Source organism: Idiotropiscis lumnitzeri, chromosome 15 (assembly GCF_059441095.1).
Source record: "Idiotropiscis lumnitzeri isolate Australia: NSW breed Sydney's pygmy pipehorse chromosome 15, RoL_Ilum_1.0, whole genome shotgun sequence".
Lineage (NCBI taxonomy): Eukaryota > Metazoa > Chordata > Actinopteri > Syngnathiformes > Syngnathidae > Idiotropiscis > Idiotropiscis lumnitzeri.
Window position 1 is genome coordinate 8,604,595 of NC_142405.1, and position 24,471 is coordinate 8,629,065.

General features: G+C 38.5%; 1 protein-coding gene across 3 annotated transcripts; it reads left to right on the forward strand.

The window, feature by feature from the left end:
* The first annotated feature begins 1,569 nt into the window (after window positions 1–1,569).
* Window positions 1,570–24,425, forward strand: LOC148322700 (vesicle-fusing ATPase). Of its 3 annotated transcripts, XM_088317026.1 has the most exons (22): window positions 1,595–1,717; window positions 9,452–9,469; window positions 12,623–12,708; window positions 13,248–13,347; window positions 13,833–13,872; window positions 14,259–14,425; window positions 14,540–14,650; window positions 14,824–14,899; window positions 15,211–15,366; window positions 15,529–15,728; window positions 15,815–15,980; window positions 16,169–16,243; window positions 16,377–16,564; window positions 16,988–17,083; window positions 17,171–17,327; window positions 17,825–17,958; window positions 18,700–18,846; window positions 19,519–19,653; window positions 19,892–20,005; window positions 20,692–20,747; window positions 20,897–20,958; window positions 22,577–24,425. In XM_088317026.1, the coding sequence occupies exons 1-21, from the start codon at window positions 1,706–1,708 to the stop codon at window positions 20,925–20,927; spliced, it is 2,265 nt and encodes a 754-aa protein (XP_088173152.1). In that variant the 5' UTR covers window positions 1,595–1,705; the 3' UTR covers window positions 20,928–20,958; window positions 22,577–24,425. The 3 variants fall into 3 exon arrangements, with proteins under 3 accessions (XP_088173154.1, XP_088173152.1, XP_088173153.1); XM_088317028.1 differs by lacking the exon at window positions 9,452–9,469 and having other exon boundaries at window positions 1,570–1,717; XM_088317027.1 differs by lacking the exon at window positions 20,897–20,958 and having other exon boundaries at window positions 1,596–1,717.
* The last annotated feature ends 46 nt before the right edge of the window (window positions 24,426–24,471 follow it).

Below are 24,471 nucleotides of genomic sequence, written 5' to 3' on the forward strand. Positions count from 1 at the left end.
GCAGGACACTTATCTTCTGAGAGGACTGGCTTTGGGACTGAAGACTTGGTTGACACCCCTCCCACTCCTCCCAATCATGTTTCATCAAATATGTGCCATATTTTATCTTACAAGATGAAAACTATTGTGTAATGATGATGATAGACTTATGATGTTTTTTTTCTTCCATTTGTGAACCATATTGTGTAACAAGAATCTTTGTTCAAGTTTAATGCTACTAGTGTTACTAGAATACTGATGCTGCAGTCTGTTACTATGTGGATGTATGAATATGTATGCAAGAAAGAACAAAGGGATCATCTGGTACAGGTACTTTGTATAAAAACATTTACAAGCAATTTGGTTTGTACTCATTTAAATTTGCTGCATTCATAATTGACTCAGTATTGTTATATTGTCAGTATAAAAGAAAAGTCATCCATCTAACTGGAGCCTTTCCCAGTTTACTTATACAAACCTCAATTCTTATGGAGGTGGGATGTTGCGTAAAATGTAAATAAAAACAGAATACAATTATTTGGAAATTATTTTCAATATATATTGAATTGAATGTACTAAAGACAAAAACACTTAATGTTGAAACAAATGAAGATTGAATGCAATCCCAACAACACGTTCCAAAAGCAGCAAAAGTGTTTTGGTACGGTGTCTGTTTATTCTTGAAAACATCAATCCATCCATTATCTGTCCCGCTTCTCCGCACTAGGATCGCGGGGGGGTGCTGGAGCCTATCCCAGCAGTCTTCGGGCAGTAGGCGGGGTACACCCTGAACTGGTTGCCAGCCAATCGCAGAGCACACATAAACAAACAACCATCCGCGGTCACACTCATACCTAGGGGCAATTTAGAGTGTCCAATACAACTTTTTGGAATGTGGGAGGAAATTGGAGTACCCGCAGGAAACCCACGCAGACACGGGGAGAACATGCAAACTCCACACAGGAAGGCCGGAGTCGGAATCGAACCCAGTCTAACCAGTCGGGTCACTGTGCCGGCATTCTTGAAAATATAATAAACCAAAATTAAATATTAATGGCGTCTAAATTCCCTCCAGTTCTTTGATCAACCCCAATCTATAAGTAATGAAGCATATTTAGTATATGAATAAAACAATAAAACGTTTAGAGACACATGAACGAGTGTCGAAATCGTGTTGCTGTCCGTGGTGCTGATCCAGACGCTGTGACTGGTAACGTGCAACAATTTTCACAAATAACAACCAATTTAAAAAATATGACACAACAAAACAAATATATTGCTATCGACTGTCGTCAGTGTGAGCAATACATATTTCATATTTTAGACGTTTTTTTTTTCTTTTTTTAAAAAAAGTGTTCTGTTTGAATCAGGCCATTTTTAGACAACATATTCGTAGGGTTATGCATTTGAATACACGTTCTTTTCCCCTCTGCTTCATTTATTTATTTATATATTTATTTATTTTAAAATACGTGTTTGATGTACACACGTGAGTGTGTTGGCACGTCATACAAACCCGCTCAAGTAGGCCGGACCAGAGCACGTGAGCTAATGGGACGCATCTCAGTGTACAAGCTTCCGGTTGATTCAGCCAATCGGAGAAGAGTGCGCTACGCCTTATAAAGCCATCCGCTGTCAAGTCTCCGTTGCTCATGTCCCCCCCACCCGTCCTATGAACCTGTTCCGACCACTAATACTGCATCACTGATCCACCACAACCGCGAAGATGGCGGCCCGGGTAAGAAAAACGAACATATTATTGCGTATGGCGTTTTTAGACGAACGTACGCTCCCTTCATGATTTCCAGATCAAACGGGGAGCAAAATGTCGGACCATAGCTCGCTCCGACTATATTAGATGCTGCCAACCGCAATATCATCGCGAGTGATATCTGGATTTATTGGTTTCATTTGACTCGATGCTGCAGCGTCACCCGCGTGCTTGCAATGTGCGAGACATATGTGTGGAATCAGTCAAAAAAGGAGCCTCGACGAAGCAGGAGTGTGGCTGCTTAATCCTGGAAGCTGCTTGCCCTTGAGCCGACGCTGCTGCGTAAAAAGCGGTCACTGATAATAAACTCCCCTTCCACTGGCGGCGCATGTAACATCATTCTAGTGTCATGCATTGTGTTGTAAGGCCAGCTGAGAATATGTTGACAATATTGTTCGTCAATTGCCTTCATTCTACAGTCGTTTTATGAACACAGGAAGCGTTTGAGGGGTGGGACAGCATAGTTGTGCATAGACTTCAGTCCATGTTTAGCTTACGTGCTGTCAGGTAACACGAAAGCTCAATATAAGATGTGTGTATTATTCAGAATGGTTTTATTATCGCATGGTTGTTTTCTTACGGACTAACTACATAGTTGGTTAATGTAGCGTTTTGATGGTGTCAAGCTCGGAATGTCAGTTGAACATTTTGGGGTGGAATTGGTCTAATGTTTGAAATATTTTGGGTTCAAGCAGCCCTGTGGGGTTCTGGTTTCAAATCTTGGCTTTGCATGTTATTTCCGTGTCATATTCCGAAATCACATGTTTGGTTAATTCAGTGCATCTCAATTATTTTCTATTCGCTTTAGCTAGCATAATTTCCCTAGCGCTAAGCTAGTTCATCCCTCAGGGAATTGGCACAGGGTTAACTTCCCGACATTAATAAACCATATATATGGTTTCTTATCCTTTAAATGACGACTGGCCTTCCCTCTGATGATTCATTGTCATTCACCAATGGATGTGAGGTTTAAAAAAAAAAAAAAAAACAAGGACTCAAACGCGTCTCTGAGAGACATTTGCATCCTTTCTGTTTTCTATTTTATACAAGATGCTAATAGCGCTAGCATTACACAGCAAACTTGCATGCCTGTTTCAATGATAGAAAATTAAACATGAATCATGGCAATTCCTTACATATCATCACGTCCGCATGCCGCATACACTAAAAACAAGGCTGTTAATAAGCCAACTCAGTAAATTGATTTGCTGATGACACATTTTGTCATCACACTGAGAGGGTTATCTTTCTTCCTGCAGAACATAATAAGACAGCAGCATTTTGCTGTGGCAGGCAAACTTGACAGCTTGATTGTGGTACAGCCACTACAGCTGCTCCATAACATCCATCCATCCATTTACGTTTCCGCTTATTCTGTTCATGGTCACATGTGAGCTTATTATTTGAGCTTATTATGTATTTTGACTTCTCACAAAACAGACACTTAAAATGTTTTGTTGATAAAATAATTTGAGTTGGTGCAACTCAATGATAACTTTCTCAGCCTTGGAGAAAAAAAAAAATTGAGGTGGCACAATGTAAGTACGTGTTAATCTAATGTTTCCTTTAACAACACTGTAAAATTTAATATTTCAGCCAGAAAGCTTTAAAACCCCAACATGTGCTTGCCCTGCTTTCATACGAATTTATTTATTAATTAATTTATTTTATTTTATTTTCATTTAGTCGGAGGAAGCTAGTAGACGTGATGTCTTTGAGGAAAAAAAATTATAAATCCTGAAAACAAAACTAAGAGGTGACATATTTGATCTGAGACTATATATATTATTTCACATTTGAATTCCAACAGAATTTAAAAAAATATATAATTTAGCACAAAGCAGCACCAAGTACCTCACGAAAAGACATAAATCACTATTTTATAGAGTTTCATTATTTCAAATATGTAGTTGTTTCTAAACCTCATACTAAAACTATAACTTGACGAGACCCTCAACAGTCCTCATCATAACATCGGTTTGTGTATATCTTCTGACTTCCTTCAATTACCATTTGAAAAGAATATATTTATTTTTGCACATTTATGTAGATAGAGTCAGCTCAAATCTTTCAGTTATATTTTTTCTGGGAAGAGTTGATGGTCATGCAGTGTGAGTCAAAATGGCTAGCAGCCACTGCTGACACACACACTGGCATCCCCCCCACTCTGATTTCGTATGTGCTGTTGCTGGGCATAACGTGGCTGGTCAGTCAGTCCCACAAACAATTCCACTCATGGCGCATTTTTAAAAGAAACGTCTGAGGCCATTGCTTTTATAAATTGATTTCTATCATCAAGTATGGTCATACCAAACATAAATTACATTTTCATTTTGGTTGCAATTGCTTTGCAGTCATTTTATAGCCTGCAGTCTAGATTGCATAGATGTCTCGATGCTGTATTTCATCCATCTGCAGCATGCTTTGGGTCAGTGTCCATCTGCACTGTCATCATCCACTTAGTTCGGAAGCATTTGGCTGAATAATTATATAATACGGGGGAACCCGTTCCACTGGAAACTATGTTTTTAAACCAAAAAATATGAGAATTGTGTTGATTACCCAATATTTATGAATCTGACACTACTTGCCGGATAAAAAATATGATTGGTGGGTTGGATGATGACTTTAGAACTTGGTTAGGACCTGCTACAAAAAATACTTGGGTAGCTTTACGTAGGTGGATTGGTATAAACATATGGGTTTGGTTTCCAAAAGGCATTTTTGTTAGTACACACCACCGTAAAGTAGATGATGTCCAAATCACGATTGCTAAAGAGAGTCTTGACTTGACAACAATCAGGTTTTCCGTCATCTTTCCAAGACTCCCTTGACATTTCCTCCACAGATAGATAGCACCAGGCTCACCTGCCGTACGGCCAACATAAACCATCAGATTAGAGAACAGAAAAAAGCACCGCAAAGGCATGTAAATGTTGCAAAGGGCTAAGACTTGTCTTAGTCTATAAAGCGCTAATTACATGCACATTACAATGCTGCTTGGTACAAATTATCAGCAGAACTACCCATCCAGTTTATCCCTGCTGACAACTGAAAGAATTATTAAAAATTCATGCGTTCAATTTTTTTGATAGGGGATAATTAAATTGAACCATTTCATGCTTTATTACGCCATCCCCAAAATGTTCATCACACACAACACAGATAAAGTGACACAGGTGTTGCTTGGTAGTTGTAATTTCCTGCCAAATTTGAATGCTGACAGATAAATGAATGAAAAAGCTTGAATAGTGTGGACCTTCAGCCAGGAGCGAAAGCTTTGTTAAGTAGATTACTTTGTGCGTGTCGGCTGTTGCTTGCAGCATGTTGCTCAGGGACTGAAGGGAGGCCAGTGTTGGGAAGTGATAACAGTGATAATGAATTCAAGTTCACCTGCCCCCTTGTCAACCTTCCCCAGCTTGATCTGATGGCATCAAGGATAAACTATAATGAATGTGATCGGGGATGGAATTATGCCCACATTTTCTGTTGCAGCAAATATGTGGGCTGCAAATGTGACAATAGTCAGTGGTTTTGCTTCCCTCATAAATTCAAACTCCTTAGTTGCTTTCCTCAGCTCCGGTCTTGGTTTGACCACCCACTCAATCTATTTTATGTCCAAGAGACAAATTGTGGAGGATTTCGACGCTTAGGGTGCTGCCGTTGGCTACATTTAATAAGCGCATCTCCAACCCCAAGCAATTAATCCACTTTCTTTTTTATCGTTCTTTGAAAAACTTGGACTCATTGCTCTCCTCAGCTACATCTTATGTGTTGAATATGGAAGTAAAAACAAACCATTCAATAATTCAAAAATTATTATCGAACCATTTGTAGAATGTGTCTTGGTTAGGGTCACGTCTGAGTTTGAGCCTATCACAGCTGACTTTGGGTGAGAAGAGGGACACACCCACAATCAAGCAATCACAGGTCACGTATGGACAAACAAACACTCCATTTGGAATGTTTTACGAGAAACATATAGTCTAGGGATTACTAACATGGTGCCCCCGAGGGCCACATGAGCAGCCCGTGGGCCTGTTCTAAAAATAGCTCACCAGTGCTATTGTAAGAAGCCATATAATCAAATCATAAAAATAGATTCAATATTTTTTTTATTTCACACTTGATGGTGAATAGGTGCCAGAATCGCATCCATTTGTTTACAAACAATAAAAAAAATATTTGTCCATACATGTCCCTTTTAAATGTTTTTTTTTTTTTTTTTGGACGATAGGACGACTCCTCTTTGAATGTTTTTGGCAGCTTGCTCGCCAGGACAATTTTCGAAATATGCTTCCATCAATAAGGTCATCATAGTGCACGTGAGGGAGTGAGTGTATGTGTGTGCGAACTCGAGCTCACTATATTTAGACAGCCCGTTAGCTATCAGGCTGCAGCAACATACAAAAGTAAGTAACAGTAACACTGTTTTCCCTCCCGAACAAGAACATATCAGAGCACACAATCAGTGAGTAGACACACAGAGGACAAACACAGGATTGAGGACCCGTGCCTTACATTATAGTCTGGAAATTGTCTGTGTTTTTCCACAATTTTATTGTTTTGAAATACTTTGACTATATTTTTCTCATCTTACTATTCTACATTCTAAGTATGGTACAGACACACACCACATAAGTCGACCCACCTTTTCTCCATTTTAAATGGCTGTGAGTGTGATTTCCAAATTACCTGATACTTGCCACAGGTGAGTTTAATTACAAATTTAAGGAGCGGGGCACGCTTGCAATACATTTAGAATTTTTAAAAATTCTGATAATCATTTTGTTCAGTCCATTTGATTCTGATCAGGTTCTTTTTTTCCCTGTTTTTATTTTGTCGTGTTCCATGGCAAACAAAATAAATACACTTTTCTGGCAGAAGTGGTGCATCGTCTGACAAGAGGCATAATTTTGGCTAAATTATATTGGTCCAGATGCTGTATAATTCAATGAATGGATGAGCTGTCTGAATCTTAATTATAAGACTCAATATAGAATAAAACAGCAATTCCCATCCATTGCAGTGTATTTAGCGATGAAAACGCCGTGCTCCACCCTGATCCTGCAACATTGGTTGTCGGTGCAGCCATGTAGCCGGATTCCCCCCCCCTGAGAATCAGCACGATGAATAATTGAGCAGGATGTTTAGGAGCTGGATGTTTGGAAGGAGCAAGAGGGAGGGAATGAGAGGGACCACTTCACTGGTTTGCATGTAGCCCGCAGCTACGTCAGATCATATACAGTACTTGCCTCAAATAAAGTGGAAATAAGTCATTAGACACTCATGAGCGGGAAAATTAAAAGTGGGAATGAATAACAGACTTGATACTGGTAGAAAATGTGGTTAAAATAAACAAATGGAAGCAGAAAATTGGTGTGTGTGAGTGACACTGATGGTTAAGTGCTTGAGCGATGACAGATGCGAATTAATCGAGGGAATTAAAGAAATATATATCAGAGCTGGCGTTCGGTCTGACCACAGCATTAGGCTGGTCGAACTTCATTATGTCATTGTCAGGCTGCTGTGGAGTTTGAGGAAGAGGAGGACCCAAAAATGCAATGAAGTGAGGCAGGAGTAACTTGGAGGGGTTTTTAATTGAAGAAATAAAAGGCAAACAAGGAACTTGGGGAAAAAAAATAAACAACTAAAATATCAGAACAGGGACCAACAAAACACGATGACTTACTTAACTAAACTGGTCTTGACTGGACGAGATGGGTAGGAAGACAACTAACGCGGACATGAATATCTGACGACAAGAACTGAAAGTAAACAGGGAACTAAATCCAAACAAATTAACGTGACGAGGAGCACCTGGACAAGACACAAAGGGTTGGAAGGATCTGGGGCTTGGGTAGACAAACACAGGCGCTCACAATAAACATGACAAGACACGACAAACACGAGGAAAAAGCATGAAACTAAATACTAAAGCAAAAATCACAAAGACAGATCATGACAGGAAGCAGAAAGAAATTCTAGTTCAGGTAGGACAAAAACATGGACACCGTCGAGCGTTTAGATGCAGATGAGAATTTGAGAGTATATAGGAAGCAATTTGAATTAATTATGTTTATCTTATATATTTATTTATTTTTTTAAATTGAAGGATTTTAAGTGTGCCTTATCGAGTGAACATTCGTACAGAGCCTTCATTTTTTTTCCCCCTCACGTTTTTTGATACCGTTGTCTTCGCTTATTGCCTCTCTTGTGGACCAATCCCAGCCTGGCTATGAATGTTTTTTTTTTAGATTTCTTTTTTGCCTTTTAGTCTCGCATTTCGTTCATCTTCCTCATACTGTCGATGAGAGCTCCCTCAAAGGAATTTTTCCGGTTAATTTCCCACTGCCTGGTGAATCATTTTGGAGGTCGAGCCCAAAGAAAAGGAGTCATTAAGTTGTCTGCAACAAGAGAGTCATAAACATGTTCCATATTTCCCAAGTGGGAATAGAAGATTAGCTGATTATTATCCACTGATGATTTTTTTTTGTCTCTAATTGTCTTCTCATTGTTATCTTGGCTGTGCACATTTATTAAATTCAATATTGGACAGATGTCATGAGTAAAAGACTTTTATGAAATATAATTTGAGTTAAGGCAATGTGACGCAATCACATTCCGTACCTGGGGACTGCATAACTGGAAAAAAATGTGAATGACGTTATTTATTTTGCCTTGAAATGATTTCGCATGGAGCACGACAGGTGCATTTGTTTAGTGTTTTGTTACGACTTCTTCTTTTTTTTTTTTTTAACCACCGTTAAAGTAATTCATTACACAAAAAACATGACTTTTCTGCATTTAACGTCTTCCCTATTTTATATTGTTTTATTACTTTTTATGTCGCATGTCCGCCAATAATGCAAACACATCCAGTTCGAATAATCATCACAATAATACAAACATATTTTAGTAAAGAGCATGTTTGAATGACCCAACAGAAATTCAACTTCAAAGAAATTAATATTTTATATAATCTAATGTGGAAAAGTATTACCCCTTATTCTTAATGCGAGCAAAGAAATGCTGCCCTCTTCTAAACACCTGCATGGCGCTTTGCATACGCAAGCCGATTACAATGTACCAGATTTGGGGTATAATGCTCATCATTTTTTTAATTGGCCAGTTTAAAAATTTAAGCCCGCATCCCACTGAGTGGCAAACATTTGCGAGTGTTGGCGATGACAAATGTTGCATTCTCATCTGGGGTCGTTCAAAGTCGCAAACGTTCGCCAGATGTCCTCCAGACGGTCGCCAATGGTTAATTTTTTTTTCTTGTCGCAAGGTAAAAGTGCAAAATTTTGCAACTGTTGGCAAATGTCCAGAGAATGCTTGCAACCTTCAAAAAAACCCAGACAAGAACCCGATATTTGCTACCTTTGCCAACACTCGCCAAGGTTTGCCCCTCAGTGGGATACAAGCTTCACACCCCCCCCAAAAAATATCTGTTCTAGTAAATATTAAAGGACAAACAATTTAGTACAAAATACCCGCATGTCTGGCCTTTGCGCAAACGGATCCCATCGTTTCATGTCGAAATGCATGTAGATATGTGGCATGCATGCAAAGGAATCCATAGTTGTGACTGCATCTGACCTTCATCATCACGGCTTCACGCCTCCACCCCGAGTCTCTCTCTGTTTCAAAAACTTTCTTCTGTCCTTCCTCTTTGCTTGCCTACGCTGGTGCCACAAGGTGGTAATATTTTTCAAGGTATGTATGGAAACACAGTTAAAACGCTCAAAACGTGGTACCAGTACTATCTTCTTTTTCTGATTCATTGTGCAACATACATTTTTTTTTTTCCCCCACCTGGCAAGTATGTACGGTAATTATCGCGTCATTGCATGCGCTGAACAAGCAGATACAACTAAAGTTAAACACGAACACACGCGGCGCGGTGAAATGAAAATGTGGGACAATATCATTGCGGTCTCTGTGACTAAGATGTACACAACACAGCCAGATTCCTTAAGTGACCGGGACGGAGACACACAAAAAAAAAAGGGGCAGGTTTGGAGACTGCCGCCTGCCTGACTGTGGCGGTGAATCAAACCATGTCAGAGAAGCTGTCAATTAATTTTTCAAAGCCTCATTTGCATATGTTAGGGAGTCCATCAATAGAGGTGAGAAGTGGGGAATTGTTTTGAGATGGAGAGAAAAAAAATCTGCATCTGATCTGAATGTGTTTACGCTCAAGAGTGACCTTTAGGGGAAATATTGTTTTGCAGAATGCACACGTGAAATATATGAGCCCATTTAGAATATGTCAGAAACTTGATTAGAGATTTCAGTGCAGTCTCTATGGTACCAGGAATTGTGCCAGGATGTTTGTATTCAAGCCTTAAAATATTTTTTTCTTTTTGACCATAATAGTCTGGGAGTTACTGGAAACGACAGGATACAGAAAGCTGCAAATGTTGTCATTTTTCCAATTTTTCTTGGATTGAGTGAGCTGCAAAAAAGAGATGAATTTTTTGATGAATTGAAGACTTTATATTGGCTATTCGTGGGAATGTGAGGATGAATGGTTGTTTTGTCAATTCTTCTTCTCCAGCTGTGTGTGAGTAGAGGATATTTAAAGCGGGGAATGAACAAATTGCTCTGTCAGCAGCCGCCCTGAGTGTCACAGAAATTTAGTTATATACCCCAAATCAATAATTTTGCACCGATATCGACAAACAGATTAATGCAGACGTCTAATGGATATCTCAGCAGTGCATAATACTCAGTAATTTACCGGGCCCAGATGTTGACATTTATTGCATACTTAACTCATTCACTCCCAGCCAAGTAAAAAAACAAAAAAATAGATTTTTGACGTCTTTAGCCGTCAATGGCAGTAAATGAGTTAAGGTGCAAAAGGCATCATTACTCATCTAGCAACTCAAGTGTGATGTTTAAATTTGTGTAAACATTTCAATGGAGACAAACTATAGACATCGTAGTCTTTGTCTTTCTTTCCTTTTTTTTTTGTTTTTTGTTGAAAAGGTGTGCATTGCCATGGTACCTTACACACTTTGATAAAGTTTCTGTGATTGATTCTGTATTTCCGGTCCTGTTTCTAAAGTGCGCTTGTTTACTTGATGGTCAAATGTGCTGAGAACCGCAACATTTTGCAATACTTTTATCAAACTGCCTGACAACAATCAGTTGGTTGTTGTTTTGTGTTTATTTTAGTTAATGGAGTGAATGCATTTAAACGTATTAAAAGATATTTTTTAAATATTTTAACAAAAATATATGCATTGAATTCTGCATAGCGCCATTATTGAAAAGTGTTGTGAATAAAGGAGCAATATCCAAAGCATTTAGTTTCATAGTGAGTCAACACTGACCTTTTTGTCTTCTCAATACAACTGCCATGTGCTGTAAATCCATCCAGAAGTTTTAACTTAACTGCATTAAATCAAAATTTATTTTTTTCAATACTAGGTGTGTTTGAAAAAAGTTACATCGTGCTGTCGTGAACAGTCAACTGCGATATGGCGAAGCCTTTGAGGCGCTTGGATCATGGAACTTCACAACTACTTGTTATGAAGCGGCCTCTGAAGTAGCACGAAGATCAAATAGGATACAGGAGCACTGATGTGGAACCAATCAGTCGATGCTTTTTTTTTAATGGTTCCTTGAAAGAAATGGCATCAAGCAATATATGGTAGATTTGCGTTTTTTTTTTTTTAGGATCTGCCAGCCGCTGAATTATTGTCTGAGGCACTGTTGGATTGCTTCATATAGTTGCCATGGTTACCATGTCATGTGGTTAGACTGCAGTAATGTGCATTGGAATTTGTCCATCAGCTGAAGCTTGCTACTGAGTCGGTTGTGCTGCAAAAGCCTTTTCATTTGATTTAACAAGATGAAAACGGATGGAAACCTCCTGCAATAAAATATGCTGCTCTAAAAACGACGTCAACACAATCGCACTAATTAAAAGAAAAAATGCTATGCTGCTTTTCATTCGAATCGAACCTGATGTCTGTTGGCACAAAATAATAAAATGTTTGCTAAGGGCCGTGCAATTAATCGAAATTCAATTGCAATTATTACTCTCAACTAATACAAAATTGGCATGATTATATAAAAGTGATTATTATATAACACTGTTCAAATGATTTTAAAATGTCTAATACTATAGTCAGCATACTTGAGTTTAAAATTTGAATTAGCAAAATCCATTGTTTATTTATTATTATTTTTATTATTTTTGTACCAAAAAATAATAATCATTTGAATGATTGTGATATTGTGATTCCTATTATTACCAAAATAATCATGATTATGGTTCTTTTTTTTTTATTTTTAATAATCATGCAGCCCTATGCTAGGTATAAAATAAAATAGTTAATGCAGATTTGTGATTATTTTGTTCAGTGACATTTGAGATACAAACAGACTTGTCAACTTAAGTGCGCCTTTTTACGAGACTCTCTCATATCACACATCCAATCATTCTTTTTTTTTTGAATATCTTTCAAGCCATCTGCCATTGACTGTGCTGAAAATGTCGCACTGCATCTTGGAGTTATCAGAGTCCCTAATTTGGTGATGTAACGTCATCTTCAGCTGACTCTGGTTTGGTTGTTGCTGACGCTGCCTACATGGAGTTTTTCGTCCATTTTGTGTCCTTACCTAATTGTGCAAAGTTTTCGCCTGTTTATCATTGACTCATGTGATAACCTAATCGTAATTAATCAGCATTCTTAACCTTTTTTTTTTTTTACTCTTTAATGAGTCGACTGCCGACTAATAAAGCTTGTCTTTGGTGCAGACGTTCTCCTCAAGTCATGACCTGCATACATTATACCTAATACTGTCCTTCTCTTCTTCTGCCCATCCTCCTCTGCCTCCTCTCTCTCGTTGCAGACCATGCAAGCGGCACGATGCCCGACAGACGATTTGTCACTGACAAACTGTGCTGTGGTCAGTGAGAAGGATCTGCAATCCGGACAGTGAGTCGTCATTATCAGCACACTCATCTCTCTCTTTCTAACACTGCACATGTTTTAGCGGTTTGCAATCTGATTAGATGTAGTACTTATGATTATTATTTTAAGAGACGGGTAATAATGTTTCTTTTGCAACTGTGAGGATAAATGATTCGGGAAATGGATCGATGACTGGAGAGCTATTTAAGGTTTTATGATGACTTTCACTTTGACAATGGAAATCATTTATTCTATTTCCTTAATTTCCCATGGAAATATTGATTGTACATTTGAATATGACGTTGCTGAATAATGGTTGAATTGGTGCAATATGTTTGCTACAGCAAGGCCTAGATAGATGTGGACAGTCAAAAATATGTGTTTGCGCCGTTGTGGGAGAGAACACAGCTGATTTGATTCCCGACCAATCAAATCCCCTTATTCCCTTTTAATTCAGTGCAGGAGATTGACAAGTGCAAAGTACATTTATAAAGAACTGCAAGAGGATTTCCACTTGCAGATAATAATATAATAATAATAATAATATAACAATCTCTCCTCAGACACGTGACTGTGAAGACCACACCCAACCACAAATTTGTGTTTACAGTCAAGACCCACCACACTGTGGCACCTGGTTCGATTGCCTTCAGCCTGCCACAGGTATGCTCACAAATTGACACAGAGAATCCTATTCAACAGATTATTGTGAGAATGGTGCTTGAAGACAGAATGCGGATTAGTTTGCTTTGTTCTTGTTTCATACTAATTTAAGAATTGCAGGGGAATACAAATTTCACACTTTCACACTTATTGCATTTTGAATAGGAAGAGAAAATTGGCCTTTGTTTAACAGAGCTGCAAATTTGCCGCAGGCAACACTTTTTCGAGAAGAAGAATTTATTGGCTCAGTATAAACATGTTAAACTAAAAATAATAGCCAGTGCACAATTTGCGTGTAATGTCCAAGTCAATAATTCTATCTAAACATAAAAAAAAATATGTACATTGTTGATTTGTGTTTTGCTACAATTTTCAAGTGGTTAAGATAAGGAAAGTTATTATTCAGAGTAATCTTTTGTCATTCTTCTTTACCCTTAGCAAAAGCAAAAATGTCCTCACTGCTCTTTCCTGAATGTGTCTTTCAGCGAAAATGGGCCGGTCTCTCCATTGGCCAGGAAGTGGAAGGTATCACACTCGGAATGTCAAATCACTTAGCAAAAAGCTCTACATTTTGCACACCAAATGGTTTAGTTAATGTTCTCACAGTGTACTTGACTGTCTCGCAAATTACAAAATCACACATAATCAAAACTGTCATGCTGTAGGAGGGTGGCTTCGGAGCCTGAGAGAGGATTTCCATCGCTAGAAAGCTAACCAATGTTAAAAAAATCAATTAAATAAAAAAGACAAATACAGGACGATTAGAAGAGCGAGACTGAAGAACAGATTTAAGTTAATTATTTTGTCATCTGTCCTGCAGTGGTGTGGAAAAAAAAATATGTCCTTTCTGTTTCCCCATGTTAATGATTAAACTCGTGAAAAATAAAGTTCCTCATCATTTTTCCCCTTAGTGTCCAACTACAACTTTGACAAGTCCAAGCAGTGCATCGGTGCCATGACTATCGAAATTGACTTCCTGCAGAAGAAGAGTACAGACTCCTCACCTTACGACTCGGACAAGATGGCTGCCGAATTCATCCAGAAGTTTAACAGCCAGGGATTTTCCGTCACACAGCAGGTTTATTTGTTATGATTTGTTTTGATGCACAAGCATACGGGAGGCATCGTTTCATACATTCCGTGTTCTTCACTTTCATTTTGCAAACAATTCCTGTGCCCATTCTTCTCTCAGCTGGTGTTCAGCTTCTGCGACAAACTCTTTGGACTGGTTGTCAAAGATATTGAGGCAATGGATGCCAGCATCCTCAAAGGTGAAGCAGCCTCTGGAAAGAAACCACAGAAGGTACGAGCGTTATTGTTTGCTTGTCCTTCTCCGTGATCTTTTTCTTTTTTTTTTCAGATTTAAGTAAAGGTTTGAAATGAAAAAAAAAACAAAACAATGAAATTCAATAAATCAGGACTGTTTAAAATATTTTACAGGAAATGTTTTAATTTTTCATCTGTTACTTTTGACAGATTGATGTTGGGCTGCTGGTGGGAAACAGTCAGGTGATTTTTGAGAAGGCAGAAAGTTCATCCTTGACACTCGTTGGTATGTTCTTTATTGGAAATGAAGAACAACAGTTGAAACAACATTTTAGCCATTAATCGAAATGAATTAATTCTCATTTATAAAAGACTTGAGGAGTGTCTACCTAGGTACCAATTATCTCCACTAGATGGCAGTATTTCATAGATTTAAATCTGTCGTACTGCATTTCAGTTAACTAATTTATCCTCAATAATAATAATTGTTAGAATTATTGAGAAAATACATTTGTGGAAATGTAAACACCATATGTGTGTTTTTGAGTGTTTTTATTGATTTGATTGTACCAGTACTTACTCTGCATTACTTTATAGGTAAGGCGAAGACCAAGGAGGCACGTCAGACAATCATCAACCCAGACTGGAACTTTGAGAAAATGGGCATTGGAGGTCTGGATAAGGAATTCTCTGACATTTTCCGGAGAGCTTTTGCTTCTCGAGTGTTCCCTCCAGACATTGTGGAGCAGATGGGTGAGAAATTCTCTTCATTTTGCTGCCGGTGTTATTGTTTTTTCATTTGTAAAATATTGCTTTTGTGGTAATATCATTCATGAGGTCGAAATGTTTTTTCTATTTGCCTTCTCTATATTTCTCATCAAAAATTCTGTGGTTCCTTAATTTTTCTGTGTTCAGGCTGTAAGCACGTGAAGGGTATCTTGCTGTTTGGACCGCCAGGCTGTGGTAAAACGCTAATGGCCAGGCAGATTGGTAAAATGCTTAACGCTCGTGAGCCAAAAATCGTCAATGGCCCAGAAATCCTCAACAAATACGTGGGAGAGTCTGAGGCCAACATCCGCAAGTTGTTCGCTGACGCCGAGGACGAGCAAAAGAGGGTACGCGACTGGCTGTTATCATTTACGTTTTAGAAATGAAACGTTAAAGTTTTGGCTGGCCTTTTCGTCTGCGCTATTTTTTTTAGCTGGGAGCCAACAGCGGACTTCATATCATCATTTTTGATGAGCTGGATGCCATTTGCAAGCAGAGAGGCACGGGTGCTAGCAGCACAGGTGTGCACGATACTGTGGTCAACCAGCTGCTCTCCAAGATCGACGGTGTCGAGCAACTTAACAACATCCTGGTCATTGGTAAATAATATTTCCTTATGTCTCATGTCGCTTTTGGTTTCACTCATTCACGACCAGCCAAGTAAAAAAAAAAAAAAAAAAGATTTTTTACGTCTTTAGCCGTCAATGGCAGTAATTGAGTTAATTGATCATATGCTTCATTTGCTTCCTTTCTTCCTCTCCATCATCACTATTTCTGTTTTCACCAGGGATGACCAACAGGCCTGACCTGATTGATGATGCCCTCATGAGGCCTGGCAGATTTGAGGTCAAGATGGAAATTGGTAAGTATACGAGCTATATCAAAAGAAATACATTGCCTTTTATATTATATGTATTAAGTGTGTGTGTTTTTTTTCTTATTTCTAAATTTGCTTCCGCTTACCAGTCACTTTTGTTCCTCTCTTGTACAACCAGGTCTTCCTGATGAGAAAGGTCGCGTTCAGATTCTCACCATTCACACTAACAAGATGCGAAGCTTCAACCTGCTGGCTCAAGATGTCAACATACCAGAGCTGGCGTCTGAAACTAAAAATTACAGTGGTGCAGAGTTGGAGGGGCTGGTCAGGGCCGCCCAGTCCACTGCCATGAATCGACATATCAAGGTCAGTTTGGCAGTCATGGCGCTTGTAGGAAACATGCAAAATGTCTTTTCATGTTTTTGAAATTGCTCATCGTATTTTTAAAATTATATTATAGGGACAGATCATGCTAAAATCAATATTTAAGGCTTGAAATAAATTCATCAATAAAAATCATTGATAAATCTTCCCAAAATGGGTTGGCATTTTTCTCACCATATTGAATCTTTTCTTTGTGAGCCAATTGTACACAAAAACGTTTTAATAGGTTGAGTAAATAGGCTGAAAACCAGAAGAATGGCTGAGTTGATGACATTTTAATGCAAATTTCGAAAGGCAATTTACTGCAGTATGATTTATAATTTTTTTTTGCGTTTACAACATGATTAATATCGGAGTCTTAATTTGTGGTGGAATAGAAGTGAAATTCATCTTTTTTTTCTTCAGGCTACATCGACAGTTGAGGTCGACATGGAGAGGGCAGAGAAGCTCCAGGTCACCAGAGACGACTTCAAGGGCTCCCTTAACAATGACATTAAACCAGTGAGTATCGTCTCTTTTTCAAACGATGACCTCCGATGCAGATTACGATTTCATTATTGCCGAATAATTCCTCTTGTTGTTTCCCAGGCATTTGGTACAAACCAGGAGGATTACTCCAGCTACATCATGAATGGCATCATCAAATGGGGTGACCCAGTTACACATGTCCTTGATGATGGAGAGCTGCTGGTACAGCAGACCAAGAACAGTGATCGCACACCACTGGTGGCTGTGCTGCTGGAGGGTAAGCATTTGTGGAGAGTCAAAATATTGCAAGGATGAGCAACTTCAGTCGTCTCATCTGATCTCTCAATTAGAGGGATGTTGCACTTTAACTCATTCACAACCAGCCCAGTAAAAAAAAAATGGATTTTGACGTATTAATCCGTCAATGGTATTGAATGAGTTAAAGGGGACGTCAACCCCAATAATTATTTTCAATAAAATGTTGCATGCACGTTCACTAGTCTAAACATGACATTCTGATAAATTTTGCGTTTGTGGAATGTGAGTGAAGGATCAAAATCCACCCGTTTTTAGCCATCACATGGGCGGCCATTTTGTCACTTCAGTCGAACATATTCTTATAACAAAGGTTTTCCGGTGGACTTCCCCTTTAAGTAAGAAACGAAATTTACTCTGTGCTACCTCATTAAGTAAAAGAAGCAAGTAAGATGGTAATCAATGGCTAGAAGCATCATTTCACTTGTCAGATATATCACTTGTCAAATGCACCTCCAGGTCCACCTCACAGTGGGAAAACGGCGTTGGCAGCCAAGATTGCGGAGGACTCACAGTTCCCCTTCATTAAAATCTGTTCTCCAGACAAGATGATTGGACACTCAGAGATCTCCAAGTGCCAGGCTATCAAAAAGGTTAGTGCCGCACTGTTTAACCATTTGTAATTGAAAAAAAAAACGGTTTGGTAACTTGAGAGAAAGGACCCAAACACATGAGAGTGATTCTGAAGCAGTAAACAAATACTTAAAGGCGTAAAATTAATCTGTTAAATGCTGGTTATAAGGCGGAAAATAATGAAGGGACGATTATCAGTTATAAAGGCTCTCAAACAGAACCTACTGTACTAGGTTATCGGCAGGGAGTGTAACTGGCAAAACATCAAATCTATTAAATAATTTGTCAAACTGTCACATGAGCATGGATTTTTCTGTAGCACAGAAAAAGAGTGCAAAAAAAGACAACTTGCAGTGGCCTTTAAACAGCATTTTTCCCGAGCTTTTCAGATAGAGGTAAAACAATAATAATATCGTGAGTGCTTTTATCGCACAAAATTGTTTAAAATGGTATTGGTGCACTTTTCTGCGTTATTGCAGTCCTTGCAAGGTTTTTCTTGCAAAAACAAAATATTGAATCAGAATCTTTTCCTGCTTACCCAATATAAATAATCAGGTTGCTTTGCATTTTGTTACTTTACTGACTCGAAAACAAATGTACAAATGTACTGAACCAGGATTTTCTGTGTATTGTTAACTACACTGTGCTCCAAGATGAGAACACGTTTGCAAAGAAAGAGTGAACCGACAAACTACTATTGATCAGAGAGTCAAAAATGTAAATACAACCAATATTCCCAAAACCTTTTCCCTGTATTTTAGGTCTTCGATGATGCTTACAAATCCCAGCTCAGCTGCGTGGTGGTTGACGACATTGAACGTCTGCTCGACTATGTCCCAATCGGGCCGCGTTTCTCCAATCTGGTTCTTCAAGCCTTGTTGGTGCTCTTGAAGAAAGCCCCTCCGAAGGTCAGAGTTCATTTATCTATTTACAATATTGTGTCCAATTGCACAATCTAGCAAGATCAAATACATGAGCTGTAGTTGTGATTTGACCTTTTCAAAGTTAATGAAGCTCAATTATGCTGAATGTAGTATTCAATTGAAAATAGGCTTAGACTTAATTAGATATGTGACTTTGAACTCGAGCCAGTGCTTCTCAAATTGTGGGGCCGGCCTCCCTGTGGGGGCATGGTGTGATGCTGGGGAGGGGGGGGGGCGCGTGTCAACCTGGAGAACATGCTTTTTTTTTCTGCCGTACTTAAGTAAAGCGTAATTGCACATCCACTCCAGTAGTTGGCAGTGGTGCTCTAGGAGGGGGCGTTACAGAAAATAATTGAGAAGCACTGAGATAAACTGTTATAATGTTGTGACGTTTCTTCTTGCTATTACTGCTTCTTCTCTACACTCTGGCACACTTTCCAGGTGAAACCGGTTAAGACCGTGGAATCGAAGGTCTAACGTGTCCAAAATGATTCCTGCTCTTATTCTGTCAAAGCCAAGCTAGCTAGCTAGACAGACGGATGTGCCACTCCAATAAAAGATTCATCTTCACCCATCCCTGCAGAAATCTCTGACATGAACAAAAGGCATATATACACTTGTGTGTCAAAGCAGTGCCGTAATTGATTTCTCCCTCAGGGTCGGAAATTGCTCATCATTGGCACCACCAGCAGGAAGGACGTCCTGCAGGAGATGGAGATGTTGGACGCCTTCAGCACCACCATCCACATCCCCAACATCTCTACCGGGGAGCAGCTTGTTGATGCTTTAGAGGTATAAAAAAACAAAGAAGTCACGCGAACACTTGAATGGATTATGCACACGTGCTCGCCGAGAGCTATATAGTCATGCGCACGCATGGCATTGAGCGATACGCAAATAAAATAACCTTGGTTGCCAATTATCTAGTGAATGAAACGCCAATTTGCTTCCTGTGCTGTCACATTCAAAGCATTCCGTTTTGAAGGTTCTTGCAGGCATCACTGACTGTTCCTTTTTTTTTTTTGTGCAGCTGTTGGGGAGCTTCACAGACAAAGAGAGGGCCAGCATCGCACAGCAGCTTAAAGGGAAGCGAGTGTGGATCGGCATTAAGAAACTGCTCGTGCTTATCGAGATGTCACTGCAGGTATATGCAATACTGAAATGTGAGTGACGGAATTTTTATGACTGGTGAACTCATTAGTCTTTCATATTTGTATGGATGGACTCCATAAATTATGATACGCTGGCAATTTCTGCATGTGTTCGTCAATCATATGTAATAACAGTGTTATAAATAGTATTAGTTAGAAATATAAGTAGGAAAAATGCAGACATTTTGTAATGTACTAAATAAATATGGATGAATTAAAATTAAATAAAATGAAACAATTATCAGGGTTTTAAAACAATTAGCATTTACAAGGATTTCAACGAGTGTTAAATTTAATTATATTTACCTTTGAATGGTTGTAGTTTTTTGCTCGCTCTCCTTTGTCCTCACATTCAGTGCAAGAAGTTGAGTTATAACGTTATTGATTTATTGATTTCCTCATTTGAACATGACAAATGAAAACTGAAACAAGAGATAAAAATAATCAAATAAAGAATATTGCGAAAAAAAATGAACTTTAGAAAGACGACACAAACAAAACTTCAAATATGCTGTAAAAAAAAAATTTTTTTAAATGTAAACAACAGATGAAAAGGGAGAGTCTCTTGCCACAATTTAATTTCAACTCTCAAGCCAACTAAACCAAACACTGATAACACATTTGATGTTTGGACCATTGTTTGTTTCAACTCTCAGCATCTCACTTTATTGTCTCTTAGATGGACCAAGATTACAGAGTGACCAAATTCCTGTCTCTGCTGCGAGATGAGGGGGCGTGAGTATGCTTTAAAAAAATACAAAAACACCCGCATATAACATCAGCAACATCGACAATCATCTTCTACCCCTTTTTCCATTTTTTTTTGTGTGGGTGTCACTACAAGTGCATTACCTTTCTTCACCAATCATTTTATTTTGCATCAGGTTGAATGATGGCAATCAAATCCGAATTTAAGCTGCCAGTCAGTGCTTCCCACTGTGCATTGGTAAGGTCAACAATAAATTGAAAAAAAATCCTCAGAAAAACATTAGAATAGAATAATACAATTAGGCCATTAGAATAGTACCCATAGCTCTTCATTCTTCTCCAGCGCTGATTGTGGTCTTTAAATTGCTCGTGTGTTGCACTCCAGAGTCAATTTGTGTATTTTTTCACTCATGTATTTCACACCTGACCTTTTTCATATCTTAAAGCAAGACTATGTAATTAAGCAACAGTTGGTATAAAGGAAGACAAATCCTGATTGTAGAAAGTAATCATGCATTTAACAGTTGCAAAACCACAAAACTTTGTTTCCTTGCTAATTTCCGTACATGCTTAGGGCTTCACACGCATTAAAGGCTAAAATTGCTGAATTTAATCGGAAAAGAATGTTGTTTTCGACAAATCAGATGGTCTTGCTTTAAAATAGACTTTTTGCCTCATGTTCTTTTATGTCATGCTTGAAATTCTCCCACCGCTCTGCTGCGCTCCCGTTGTTTTTTCCCATTATTTTATTTGATTTTAAATGTTATTCCAATTCTCGGGGGCAAGTGGTAAATTCCAGTGGCGCGTCATGCATTTCATACGTAGGCCTTCAGTGAAGTCCTACTTAGTCCGACTTGAATAAATCCCCCTCATAATACCATCATTTATGACACCACGGCTGGAGAAATAATATACAGAAAGACACTTATGCAGAGTGACTGTTGGTCGACCTAGCTTCTCTTGAAAGGTCCGCCTTGAAAATGGCCTTGCAAGTGTATCTGCAATTAAATCCACACTTTTCCCCCCTTCTGCCATTTTGGTTAAAAAATGCAAGAATATATTTGAGATTTTCAAACGGTCGCCAGTTACGACTTTCTGGTGTGCTGATTCCGCAGAGTGCTGCTCCCTCACAAGTGAGTTTCCAATCACAAGAAGCGTTTATCACCTTCAACGAGAGACCTGCGAGAAGGCTCACTGTAACCAACTTGTGCTCTGATTGGCTATCGCAACTGCCTATCAACTCTGAAAGCCCATTTACTCACACAGAACAAACACCCGCACGATTGTATCTGAAGGCCTCAGGCGATTACTGCGTGCTACTTGTAATATTAAATCTGCCTGGCAACACGAGCTAGCTGAATTCTGATTGGATAAAAACTTCTCCCCTAAAAATTCAACACTAGGATATAATATGACATCAATGTAAAGAATATGATCATGATTTCTGGATTATGTTAGGCCAGCAGAGAAGGCCTTAACCGCCAACCTTTGGTAAATTCACGCTTTTACAGGCTATGATCACCAGTCAGTCACAGGGCTTCTATAAATATACTGTTCAGACCTATAATCACATGGACTGACCATTTAGGTGAGTCAGCCGTTTAACTATTATTATATAACGGAAGAGGACACAGTGTACACACAGATAAGACAGAGAGAACACTAACTTCACGAAGATTTTGCACATCTGAAAATTGAGATTTTGATTTATTTATTTTATAAAATGTAATTGGACTCAATGCTATTTGGGGATGTGGTGTGGCCTTGCCATTAAAATGAAGTCAAACCTAAACTGCAACCAGCCATTCTTGTCTTCATCCAGAATTGCCCATGTCTACTTTTTTTCGATTTTACAGCGATCGCAGCTTTTATGAATAGAGCGGGCTTCGGAAATGCAACGACAAATTTCATCATCAACACCAAGGATGCAATGAGGAAGAGGAGGAAGAGGTCATCGTGTCTGTCCACCAATTCATTCCTCTGTCCATCTTTCTAAATACACATCTGGTAAAAGACACAAAACAACCCCCCCCCCGTCGCCCCCCCCACCCTTATCTCAGCATGTTTCTATAGGCAATATCACTCTCACTGCCCATGTGTCAGCAACATCACCAAAGTATATTTGTCGTCCTATCATCGCAATCTGCGGGAAGTGGTACTGTTATTAAATCGTTATCTGTAAAAATATTGCAATAGATGATTGTAAAAAAAAAAAAAAATAATAATTGCTGTTTTGTGCATCGTGCTAAAAAAAAAATGCTTTATATGTTTTTAGCTTCTTGTGTCGTATATGTCGTATTTGTTATTGTCTTGCTAAATTATAGTCCGTATACTGTATATACAAAGAGGCAGTAAAGAGTCAGAACAAAGAGAATGCAACTAAAATGGACATAAATACAGTGCAGATTATTTGTTTGGTGAACTTTCAGAGGATTGTAGTGACCATCTAGAAAAATGTACTTTGTTCCATGTTCAAATGTTAAAGCCTTTAATTCTCTGTAACTTGTCCACGGCTTAAGGTCAGCGTAAAGCCAACTTAAGCGCAAAGTACACAGTATATATAAACACAGACAGTATATTGAGAATCATTTAAATGGTCCGGGTTCTTTCCAAATGATGTATCTTAGACAGATGAAAACAGTATGATTTGTTATCCTTTATCGTTCCGGGTTTTATGACTTGATCAGGTTAGTTCTAGTGGAATTGAATGTTGGATTGTTGATTGTCTGTTGTGTGCAGTTCAGTACAGTTTAGTAAAGCTAGTGTAGCTTTGGCATTGTCAGTGTTCAATACAAAATAAAATGAATCTGCACTTTTAAGATGGATATGAAGCAACAACTGAAGAAAAAATATGACAACAAAACAAAAATTGTACTTAATGGTTCTTCATGGAAGCTTGAGCTTGTGTCTACTCGTGTGCATGTGTTGGAACCTAAACGCTGCATGTGTATGCAATATGAACGTGTATACGTACACACGGTGGCTAAATCGTATCTGGAATAAAACTGACTATATGCTCTTAATATTTTCTTGTACGAACCTTCGAGGCAATCACTCTGTGAGACTAGGTTAATTTCTCTTCAAAGTGGACAAATTAGGGTTATTTTTTGTTTTTTTTTCATCCCTGAAAAACAATCCTGTGCCACCTGTACTAAGTTAAAACAATTCTTACTTTTGTCAGTTATTGCAGTGACCATTGTTGGTTGTGTGATGAAAAATTGACCACTTCAACTGATTAGTGTTTACTTTATTGTCTTTCCCTCCGTCATGAATCGTGCTTACTCCTGAATGTCCGACATTTTTGTTTTGTTCTAACCACTGACAATATGTATGTTCATGTGTGTGCGTGTGTTTGATTATGTGCGTGTGTAAATATATACATATATTCTATTTCCAGATGTATTATTGCAATAAAAAGCATAGATGCACAAGAGAAAAAAAAATGCTGTGTATTACTTGTTTTGTTGACGACATCTGTCCAAGTTGAAATAAGCCAGGTTCTGGGTGAAGTCCTTCAATGACCCATCATTCAAGCACAAGGAGAACACATAAACAGACAAAAAAAATCTACAATCATTTATGTGCATTCTGACAAGAAAGAGGAAGTGGTTGAAATGACATGTCCTGTATAGAGAATTGCTGTAGCAAAAAAAAGATGTTTGAATTTGTGTCCAATCAAATAAAAAATAATCGGCAGATCAGAAATTGTGTTGATTACATGTTGGCTCTGTCCAATTCCTTCTTTTTAACT